This window comes from Drosophila tropicalis, unplaced genomic scaffold (assembly GCF_018151085.1).
Source record: "Drosophila tropicalis isolate 14030-0801.00 unplaced genomic scaffold, ASM1815108v1 contig_573, whole genome shotgun sequence".
NCBI classification, from domain to species: Eukaryota; Metazoa; Arthropoda; class Insecta; order Diptera; family Drosophilidae; genus Drosophila; species Drosophila tropicalis.
In genome coordinates, this window is record NW_027173049.1 from 650,813 (window position 1) to 662,967 (window position 12,155).

Below are 12,155 nucleotides of genomic sequence, written 5' to 3' on the forward strand. Positions count from 1 at the left end.
TCGAAAGGATATGCAAATTGGGAATGTCTTTTGCCTCCTTGTAAGTTTCAATCAAAATGCAAATATTGATGCAGTTGACATATGACGTTGTTCGGCCAGCAAAATCAAAATCCAAGCTATAGCAGCAGCATGCAGATTTATGATAACAACAAGAACAACTACACAACCAGGAACAGGAACAAGCAGCTAAGAGGAAGAGACATACATACATATGTACTGTATGTACATACAGGGCGGGGCAAGGAGACACAAAAGATGTATGGCGAGCAGAAGGCACAGTCTTCGAGAATGCAATAACAAAGGATAAAATAATAAGATTTACTCATGACTTACCTCCTACCCATGCCTCTTTGCCTCCTCCACCGAATTGTGGAGTCTTGGGTGGGATTATTGGCTGGAACAACTGGGAATGGTGACGACTTTGTGGGAAGGGGATTGAGAGAGGCTCGGCAATGTTTTATTAAAATATAAACACAAACAAAACCCAGCGATAACAACAGCAACAACAGCAACAACAACTATGACAGCAAAGATGCCATCGGATTGAATAATGGAAACAGCAGGTTCATCCACTGCTCACAGGATCAAGACAGGTGCTGAGAGTTTTGACTCAAGACCTGCGGGCTGGTAGATAAATTAAAAAAAAAAAAAAAAACTCACACACACACACACACAAATTATTTGAGCCACATTTGTGATTACACCGAAGTTGTGATTCTCTTATAGTTTCTTGGTCCCTACGGTAAAACCTTAGAGTATCCTCAATAGACTTACAATTAGATCTAAATGAAGGTTAAGTTTCGTTCTATCTTCGCGTAGGCCTATTAATACGAATCGTCCATTTTAGAATTGGAAAATGGTGAAATTTTATCGCCGTTTGAAGTATCGGCGTTTTCAAAATCCAAAGAGTAGGAATCAGCCCTGAGACAAAGTTTACCAAAAATGACAGTCATTTTATTTGAAAATATATTTAAAGAATCTACTTTTTATTTTCCGAAACACAGATCAACCAGTTTCGAATACCTTTTCCACTGAAATAATGACAGAACTCTCACGGGTAAGGGTATTACAAAAAAAAAAAACTCATCGTACTAAATTAGAGCAACAACAATAACAATAACAGCAGCTGCCAAGGTAACTTTCAGTTATTATTTTTCAATTTCTTTCTCAAGTTCTGTTGTCATTTTTCAAGTGCTTATATGCTTCTTGTGCATTGCTAAACAAAAGTCTTGATTAAGTTTTGCCTAGAAATTCAATTTTTTCCTCACCTCCTTTCTCATCAATTCTTTTGCCTACCACGAAAGAAAGGACTTACATAGGTAAACCATACACCAGTAAAGCAAATATTTCAATTTTATTAAACAAATGCATTTTCACATGCTTTTTACAAGCATATCTTATTGTTAGTATCTCGCTCACTCAAGCACACGAGCACCCTAGCGCCCCCACCAGCCAACGGCGAACTCTGGCCTCATGGAAAAACGTTTATATGTACCTACATATGCATAACTCGGCTATTTTATGTCCGATTTTGATCAAATTTGGTATTTTGCTGGATATTGGTATCAAATTCAAGTGCGCCAAATTTGATTGCATAATGTAGAAATATACGGAATATAATCGAGGTTTTTTTTTCAAATTACGGGGGCGAAAAGGGGCGTGGCAAAATCTTTACACATTTACTAAGCAAATATATGTACACACCAAATATGATGTCTCTAGCTAGAATAGTTTTTGAAATACACGCTTTTTTTTAAATTGCGGGGCGGAAAGGGGCGTGGCAAAAATTTGAAATATACTCGATAACTTTACATACTACACGAGTCTCCGAGATCTCGGTGTTCATACGGACAGGTGGACGGACATATGAAAAGAGTTCGAAATAGATTCCAAAAATCATTCGCATAAATCGCCATCGAGTTTCCAAGATCACTCATAGACTTAATTTTAAATCCACTGCCGTCCCATGGATGAAGTGCAAAGTCATCGTAGTGATCGTTACACCCAATCCGAGCCAACGTCAATAGTTTCATTAACTGATCCGTTTTGATATTCAAAACGTCTTTTGAGTATCCAAGCAGCGATATAACTCTTAATGGGCACCGTCAAGGGTTTCCATCCTTGCATGGACGTGGTCAGTACCAAAGGTTTACATTAATAATTGTGGATTAACAAGTCTTAGATTTCTTTCTTTTGGAACAAATTTAGTTTTAAAACTGGTTTTTTAATAATGTATTTATTTAGACTTGCATTTGGCTAATCCATCTTTGTCCATATTCTAAGGACAAGGAGTCCAACAAAAAGTTTTGATATTTACTTCATCTAATGGAAAACTTTTTGCTTTTGGACTTTAAAGAGTTTAAAACATTAATTACAGTGTCGGGTTATTTCTTCCATTACCATTTGTAATAAAATAATATATAACGATATTAGCTAAATTATAATTCTAAGCCTGTGACTGCGCTGAGTAGTAATTAAACTTTCGGAGTTACCTTTATACTTTATATCTTTATGATTCATTCCAGACTTTTGAGCTGCTGATTGATCTATGTATTAATATTATTTATTTTCGCCATTTAGGTTTTCTTTGTCATTACAAGGTGAGAAAAATCAAATCAACTTAAAAACAATATTTTCTTTCAAACTCTAAATATTGAGACTTATTTAATTATGCCAAAATAGGTTTTTGTTTATATGACTATTAGATAATTATAAAAAATGAGCTCAATATTATTGTAATATTCCGTTATTATACAGTAAAACAAAGGCTCAAGTTTACAACTGAAAATTATTTTCACAAATTATTATTACCGACATCCACATTTTGCACGGACAGCTTTATTCAGTAATGGAAGGGGAAGGAAGTTGATATTTTAATTTTTGTCTTATCATTAAAGTGCATGCAATACAATCGCTATAACAAAAAATGTTCATAATAACTTCGATAGAACTTCCGCGAAAATCCCCTACAACCGCCATCGAGGTTCTAACAGCACCCAAGGATTTTATTTTGTCTTTTTTATCTTCTTCCACTTGAAAGTTATCAAAGTGGGCAAATGAAGTGCTTCCATCCTTTTTTTTTAAGTGAATGTATAATTCGTGGGGCTGATCTTTAGTGAGAGAGTACACCATATTTGAGGCAATATTAATAGTTGTTTTGAGTGATCCGTATTGAAGTTCACGACGTTGTATGACTAACCAACCAGGACCAGCGATATCATTGTTAATGGTCACCGTCGTGGGATAATAATTTGCCTCATGAAGTAAAGATTTATATTCTTTGTTTTCTAGCTTTTCAATTTTTGTTTGGTAATTTTTTATCAGAATTTCATTCTCTTTAATTTTTGATGTCAGTTTATTCTCCATCTTCTGTTTTTCAACTTCGAGCATCTTTAGTTTCTCGTGGGACTCCTCTAAAAACGTATTTTTTTGTTTTTCAATTTTTGTTTGGTAATTTTTTATCAGAATTTCATTCTCTTTAATTTTTGATGTCAGTTTATTCTCCATCTTCTGTTTTTCAACTTCGAGCATCTTTAGTTTCTCGTGGGACTCCTCTAAAAACGTATTCGCCTCTTTGAGTTTAATTTCGGCTTCTGATAGCTGCGCGATTAGACTCTCTACTTTCTTCTTGGACTCCTCAAAAAGAGCATTGAGTTCATCTTCTCTAGCTCTAGTTTGATCCGCCAATTGATTCTCCAGTTGTTCTTTTGGTATTTCAAGGCTCTCATTGGTCTTGTTCGAAGGAGCATTCGCCTCCTTGAGTTGCTCCGCGTACTTTGATACGAGGTCCGAGATTTCCTTGCCCTTTTCAGCCATTTGATTTTCCATATAATGTTTCTGTATATCCAGACATTTCATTGACAGTGTTGATATTGTCCTTACATGATTATCAATTTGCTGATCTTTTAGTTTAATCAATTTGGCTGCATGCTGCAATAAGGACTTTAGTTTCTGATAGCAGTTTCCCTCACATTGGGTGTTCATTAACTCAAATCCATCAATAATCTGTAATTATGAGTACAAATAAATATTTTGTTTTAAATCTACTCACTATATACACTTACCGAACTGGTCTCCGATGATGGATCTTCTGGAGAAGCGTCCACATTTGACAACATCAAATTGAGTATGGCTTGATCCATTTTATCTGTAAAACTGAAGAATTCGCATTAGACGCTTGTGCGCAGTTGTCACCGACTAACTTCAAACTGTCTCTTTCGCTTAGTAAGCAAATTCAATAAAAGCATGGACGTACATACATATGTACAAACATACATATATACATGCACATGTATGTATGTACATACATACATACATATGTATACACTTGTGTATGTACATATGTATGTACACGTTTGTATAAACAATTCCACTTTGATTCACTCGAATTCCAAAAAGAGTAACATATGTACATACATACATACATACATAGTGGAGCTTCGTTAAGTATCTTACACTTAATTGGGCTATACTGGGTATATATATGTAAATGCATATACATATGTACATACATATATACTTACATACGTATCTGTTTATATATTTGATTTATTATATTCAGGTATTACCTTATTATTTAAGAACGTTTTCTTACAAGGAGTTAATAGAACTTTATACTTTTTAATAGTAATTCTCAACTCAAATTGAATTTACTTTGGGAACTGAACACTGAATACAGCCGGCAATCGCAGAATGAAAGACCGCAAAATAGTTATCGAATATGGGGAATAATCGTGTTAGAGATGGGCTTACAACAATTGAGCATCGTTTTATTAGAGATGGAATGTTGTCAAAATTTGCTTTTGAAATGGATGATATTAAGGTTTAATTCCACTCGATCCATCTTCGGGGAACGGTTGAAATTAACAGTGAATGTGAAATATCGAATGCCACTGGCACCATGTACCAACTCTTTACAGCTGATTTCACAGCTTGAAACGAGAAAAACGAATAATTTTCTACATTGACTTGCTTTAACCTAAATTGTTAGTAGCCCTTAAAATTTAGATGTATTTATGTAGGCTTGTACCTATGTGTGTATCTGGGCATAGGCATGTGTATTAATGTATACTCTGGCCCGTTGCTAAATTTATTGAAATTTTGTTTCTTTCTATTTGTTTCTTGCCATTCATTATTTACATTTTCGCTGTGAATAGCACATGTTTTCCAGCGTATGACAAATTTTTTGTGTTGCATTCGCAAAATATCGATAAAAAGACCAATCGAACCGCCTGAGATTATAACGCGTTTTTGGGGAATCTCAATCGTTTCGATTTTGTGATATTTGCAGAATTAAAGACTGAAGATGTGTTATACTGAGAGAAAAATAACTTCTTAATACTTACATACATGGCTCAGCCCTACAAGTGATTCGATATTATATCTGTTATTATTTTTTCAATATTGATGACCCTTTTTTTAAAATAAACAAATTGTACATTTTTCTCTCAATAAAAAAGTATTTGGATTCTACCAGGGTTTGATTTGTAGAACATTTTACATACTTCATCGTGCACTCTAGCGCCACCACTAGCCCACGGCCAACTCTGTCCATATGGACCGCCTGCTAAAACTCGTTTATACCTAAATTTCGCATGTATGTACATATCTAGGCCGTTTTCAATCAAATTTGGTAGATCGGTAGAAATGAAGAAGAATAACCAGTGTGCCGAATTTGATTTCGTTTGTCAAAAAAGGCGGGATACAATCGGTTTTGTTTAAACTACTTTAAATAATCATAATCTGCGCGATTACGAAAAAAAACCTACAAACCAAATTTGGTGGTTTTAATTTTGTTAGTTATCGCGAAATTTTTAAACAAATATAATCTACGCGCATACTAATTTAGTATACACATCAGTATCTCTAGCTTGTATAGTCCTAGAGAAAATCTTTTTTTAAAATCGTATATTAAAGTCGCCAAAATGTATGTAACAGGCAGAAGGAAGCTTCTCTGACCCTATAAAGTATATATATTATTGATCAGGATCAACAGTCGAGTCGATCTAGCCATGTCCGTCTGTATGAACACGCAGATCTCGGAGGCTATAAAAGCTAGAGCCACCAAATTTGGTATGTATACTCGTGTAGTATTTAAATATATAGAGTTTATTGGAATTTTGCCCACGACACCTTACGCCCCCAGGAATCACATAAAACTGTTTTTCTTAAAAAGTATAACAGCTACCGACATCAAATTTGGTATGTAGAGTAGCTTGATAGACGCGCAGATATTGACTAGATCTGGACTAGATCATACATATGTACATACATATGTATGTACATTTGGTTTTCGAAATTTGAAATATTTGTTTCACTTGGTGTATGGTACACCCAAGTCGGCGAGTCGACTTACTTACTTTATTTTTTTTTAATTTGCGGTGGCGGAAGGGGACGTGGGAAAAATTAAAAAAAAAACTCGATAACTGTACATCCTACACGAGTCCACTTTTCAAGTTTGATGGCTCTATCTCTTATAGTCTCCGAGATCTACTGGTTCATACGGATGGACGGACTGACATGGCTAGATCGTCTCGGTTGTTGATGCTGATCAGGAATATATATATTTTATGGGTTCGGCGACTTTAATGTACTATTGCATACTATGGGTCCATGGTATAAAAACCATGTCAGTATTTGTTTTTTCCCTACCGTTTCATTTCGATGCACTACGTGGGAACACGATGTAACATATGTAGTTTCGATGGAGAGTTTCTATTGCTACATGTCACTGAAAGCTTTTCGAAATAGGCCAAATATTTAATATTTACTATCATTTTTTCTTTTATCAAAACAAAACACTGAAGCATAATATAACCATTAACCACATATAACCACATCCGCCAGACGTCTAGGCATCGAATCCACAAGTTTGAGTGTATCCTCGATGGTTATTTTGGTCCATTCCTCCATAATAACCTCCTTAAGCATATTTTTCGAGGTAATGGTGTGCTCTCGAATCCTGCGCTCCAATAAATCCCATCGAAGCTCTATTGGGTTCAAGTCAGGTGTTTGGCGTGGCGTAGGCAAAAAAAATCATCCGCAATCCCCAATTATTCGGCAGTCTACTTCAAATTTTGATCCGAAATTGTCATGTAATCATTGGGATCCATGGTAGACTCTATAAATGTTAAGTTTCCAACACCACTAGCCGCCATCCACTCCCAAACTATTACTACTCCACCATGTTTCACTGTGGGAATCAAATTTTCTTTTTCGAAGACTGCTCCTCTTTTTCTCCATCTCATTTTCTTCCCCTTAATGCCAAATATACAAAACTTTCATCTTCGTAAAAAGGAGCATCAAATCGAAGGTGTGCACGACAATGCCCCAATACATACCGCCAGGATGTTCGATGGTCCTAAATATACAATATACATAATTCAAAGTCGGGTTTAACAAAAGGCTTTAAAGTCGCTTATTCGTTAATTTTATTAAATTACATTGCCAAATTATATTATTCGATAACTAATCGAATTCTCAAGGTTACAACAATATCAAATATTTGTGAATGATGAACAAATTTTCAATACACTTTTTTCATACTTTTAATAATAATAAATTTATCTCATGACATACAATCTTCAAATATTTCATAAATGGTATGGAAAATATTTCACGTTTACGGTAAATGTGAGGGGGCGCTAACCTGATGACGCGCAGTGTATGTATGTATGTATGTACATATGTATGTACATAACAAAAGCATAATGTACCCATTATCCTCGTCCTCGTGTAGATCAACAGAAACTGCTCCTAGACCGCTTAAGCACTGTAGAATTCTGCAGATGGATCGGATTACGTTTTAATATTGCAAGTATGTACATATGTAATTAAGCAATTAAGTATACACTAAAAAACTGGCTAAGGTATGCAAGCTGGAATCATGTGATCGAATTGGCATGCAAGAATTGCATATACAACATTTACAACATTTTACATATGTATATTGAAACACCCTAACGTACACATACATAAAATCCCTTTGAAGGAAAGAAAAACATTTTCTCTACCATTTTAATTCGGTCTCTCGGTCTTTGAAGTTGGCAATTCATCAGTTTGACTGGCATGTACATAAATCAAGCCCAAATGAAAACCTCTTCAAAGCCATTTATAGTTGTATTTACAGATGCGCGCAAAACAAAATAAAGCAAATAAATACATGTACATACATACTCACATACACAAATAAAAGTAAATATGGGAGAAACGAATGGGATATTGCCACTTAACAGGACGACAAGTGTACATACATACATACATACATACATACATATGTATGTATGTACATATAAAGTTTTTCACAAAATTTTAATTGAATGGCAATTGCATTGAACAACTTTCTGATGCCACTAAAATTGATTACACACACATCCAACTGACGGCAGCAACATTGCAGCAGCAACATCGGCAACAGCAGCAACAGCACCGGCAGCAACACTCGAAAAGTTTCGTTAAATGTACATACATATGTATGTACATAGGTTTGTATGCATCCTCGTCTATATTGTGATATTGAGAAATTATTGAAGCGGAAATCGGCCAGGCCGCAGGACTGCACACACATACACTCTTGTGTGTCAAATGCATAACGCTGTGCGCTCAATCCAATCCTGTAGCACTCCGAATCTGAGCCCTGTCGCATTGCCAGCATGTTGCAATTTATTCTAATCGCTTGTCGGGGAGTGAAAAAAAAAAAAAAAAAGGACCAAGCAACACACAGAGACGGAAGAGAAAAGAAACTGCAGAACGAGGGCTGATGGAATAGAACGACAAGGGAGGGCGGGGTTGGGCGCTTAGCGATGCGTGTAACGATGCACGTGAAGTCAACGGTAAACCAAAAGTCGAGACCCCCACCCAGCACCAGGATCAGAGAAGGCCTGGCCCAGAAAGGTTGCCAATTGAGAGGCGCCAATCAATCTGCTCTTCGACTAGAAAATGTGTGTCAAAAGCGGCGCCTATGCCTTGTCAAGCTGCTGAAAAACTGCAACTTAACTGCAGCTCGAGGGGTAACTGATGTATAGATGGGTGGATGGATGGATGGCTGCGTGGATGGAGACATGGTGACGGTTTGTTGTGTCGCTTATGGCACTTAATTGACGCCAATCGCATTGACTTGCAACACTTTGCTCCAGTTCTCGCATTTTTCATCCTGCCGGCTCTGAGAAATCACAGCTCGTTAGTGTTTGAAATTTGTTACGGAAAAAAACATTTGAATTGAGATTTATTTCAGAATTGAATTGCACAAAAAGGAGAAGAGTTGGTCTCTCTCAATCTCCCACTGGAATGAGTTTTAGCTGTTGCCTTCATAAGCCGCAAATCAACAGCAGCGACAACTACATGACAGCCAACAGACTCACACACACACACACACACACACACACACACAAACATAACTCTATTGTCGGAGGACCTTTTGCCCAACCGCTTGAAAAGCACATCACATGTACTTTGACTCGTATGTGCGTTTGTTTCTTAATGATTATTTGACGCCATATTTGATTGACGTGTCCTGCAAGGAGGTGTAGCCAGGTGGGATAAGGTCATACAAGCGTATGTTTGAGCTCGTTACAAGTCTTCATCGTAAGCTCCGGCGTCTTCTTCGTCCTTTTCTGGTTACTGGTGCAAAATATTTCTTATTGTATAAATTTTATTATGCGAACATGCGTGTTTCGAGCCACCAACTCACTCCCCCCCCCATCTCTCTCTCTCTCTGGTGTCTCTGTCTCTGCTAATGGCCGTTCAACACCACAACAACCACAAGGCACTTATCAATTTTGCGCCTTAACAAAATGGCACTCAAGCGCGTATGTGTGTGTGTGGAGGGGTGGAGAGACATTTCCTCTGGTGATTCAGACAGGGATGCATGTTTGTACGTGTAAGTCTGCATTAATAAGCCCTTAAATTGACAGAACGGTATATGTATGTACGATATGTGTTAAGTTCGCTGACTTTTCATTGTTACAAGCAGAACGTATAAGTTAGTTGTAATGTGGTCAAAAATAAAATGTCTTTAATGGTTAACATATATGTATGTACATATGTAGATATCAAACGGACAGAACGTTTTAATTCAAACGATAATATATAGTCTATATATGTGATCTGCATCAGATTTAGTACATAATTTTACAATTTCGAAAGCAAATGTATAGTCTAAAATGGAGATCTTGGCCAGCAGCAAGCTTTAGCGGGTGCCGATCATCTGGATGTCATGGGTGTGAAACGTGCAGGTTTTTTATTCTTTATTATAGATGATAATATATGTACTTACAAATGTACAACTGATCGTGGGATGAAAGAAAACTGGGAAAATCTTACCCCAGGCTCCGGTTCTTGCAGTCTCCGAGATCTATACAGATGTTTGTTCGGACGGACAGAGGCGCGAAAAATTTGTATAACATCGGATGATTTCAGGATTGAAAATGCCGACACTTTCAAGTAGAGTAAAACTAAGCCGTTCGTTAGTTATAATTGAGAACTTTTAATGTATGGCTTTCACTTTTAATCTGAGGAATACTCATCGAGTCAAAGGCAAAGAATGAAGTTCATGCCGAACCATGGAGGATCACATAAGAAGAGAATGTAAGAATGTTCTATAACATCTTTTATATAAGATAAGAGTAGGAGATAAATAGTCTTTTTGTAGTAGGTGCAAGTATCCTAGCATCCTAGTATATATATTTGTAGTCTAATTCACTAGCATGGGTCGTTGGTTGTTGGGCCTCCTGCAAGTGTTACAACATCCAATATGCATGTTTTCACTTTTTTCGGCAATTTTTGTTCAGACAGACTTCCCCTCAGCAATTTGGAAACATTTCACGCCTGACCCACTGTATGTACATACATACATATTGTTGGGGGATCTCTGACTCTGGGTGATGTGTTGTTGGATAAACTATGTAGAGAGTCCTTGAAAAACATGCAAAGCCATACAAGCAGAATGCCAGCGGCTAAAAAAGTTAACAGTTGACATAGTTTAGAGTTGAGTTGTATGGTGGGGGGAGGGGAGCGATCAGAGGACTTGAAAGCAAAACGGGTTCAACAGCCACAAGCATAAGCCAGTCAGCCGTTCTGTTGAGTGCGGAATGAATGAATGTCTTAATAGGAGTGTGCAGTGTGTCAGCTTATTGCAGAGATGCTAGAAGGATGGCCAATGGTGCGACGGGGAGAGCTGGGGATGGGGTAGTATGCCAAACTAAATGAATTTAATTGCCGCTGGATATGAAAGTAATTATTTTGCAGTACATAGGCGCAATACACACTAGAAAGAAGGAGGGAATAAGAGACACGCTGAGAGAGTAGGATAGAAAACGCATTGAGGCCAAAGGCGAGTGTCTCTATCTCTGTCTTTGTCTGTGTTTTTTCTCTCGCATTGAGAGGGAGAGAGAGAGTGCGTGTGTTTTTGTGCCTGTGTATTTGTGGGTGCCATCGATGCACTTGCACTTAACAGCAAACAGGCGTAGGCGTATGGCGTTGGGCGTACAAATCGCCACGCCCACTGTTCAGTGTAACTGTAAAATTGCCCCGCGGATATTTTGAGTTGTTCTTTAATTTATTCTCTTTCATGTGTGTGTGTGTGTTTGTTGGTGTCTCTGTGCCTGGATGTGTCCTTCGTTGTCCTTGCGCTGGTTACGCTCCATAGAGGAGCAACGGAGAGAGCTTCTACAAAACGCAACGATGTGTTGCACTTGCAGTTGTCGCTTGCCACAGCCACCCACATATGTAAGTGTACAAATGTATGTATGTGTGTATGTGAGGCACTGTAATGTTGCTTGTTGGTATGCCCGGACGATGTTTTGCTGCCTAGATCAACGATTCGCTTTTTTTCTGTTTTGTTTTTCTTTTCCTTTTTTTTCCTGTGCATTGTTAGTGGGCAGGACCTCGTAACACTTTCGATCTGCCTCCCCCTTTCTCTCATACCTCTTTTGGATGTGCAATGGATTTGTTCTCAGGCTGAAAATGATTGAACCGAAACAGCTCTGCATTCAATTTTAAGTTCCAATTAAAACCAACAAATGCGATTTCACTGTACTACTCTCTTTGCTGTTTCAGTGATTTCTAGCGATTAACAATCGAGAAATAAGTTAAATATTCGTTTTCGTTTTATTTACTTCTAGTTTTGAACTCTATTCGAGGAATCGCATACAATTTGC

At 37.3% G+C, this 12,155-nt stretch overlaps 1 protein-coding gene across 2 annotated transcripts; it reads right to left on the minus strand.

The window, feature by feature from the left end:
• Nucleotides 1-2,217: 2,217 nt before the first annotated feature.
• Nucleotides 2,218-4,689, minus strand: LOC137575307 (angiopoietin-2-like). 2 transcript variants are annotated; one of them, XM_068287798.1, is made up of 3 exons: nucleotides 4,569-4,689; nucleotides 4,065-4,155; nucleotides 2,218-4,005 (listed from the first exon to the last, which is right to left on the minus strand). In XM_068287798.1, the coding sequence occupies exons 2-3, from the start codon at nucleotides 4,140-4,142 to the stop codon at nucleotides 2,839-2,841; spliced, it is 1,245 nt and encodes a 414-aa protein (XP_068143899.1). In that variant the 5' UTR covers nucleotides 4,143-4,155; nucleotides 4,569-4,689; the 3' UTR covers nucleotides 2,218-2,838. The 2 variants fall into 2 exon arrangements, with proteins under 2 accessions (XP_068143899.1, XP_068143901.1); XM_068287800.1 differs by having other exon boundaries at nucleotides 4,524-4,637.
• Nucleotides 4,690-12,155: the final 7,466 nt, after the last annotated feature.

Coding starts and splice junctions, on each gene's coding strand:
- LOC137575307 (XM_068287798.1), bottom strand. CDS start 4,142: ATGGATCAAGCCATACTCAATTTGATGTTGTCAAATGTGGACGCTTCT. Junction 4,006..4,064: donor CATCATCGGAGACCAGTTCG/GTAAGTGTATAT, acceptor TCATAATTACAG/ATTATTGATGGATTTGAGTT.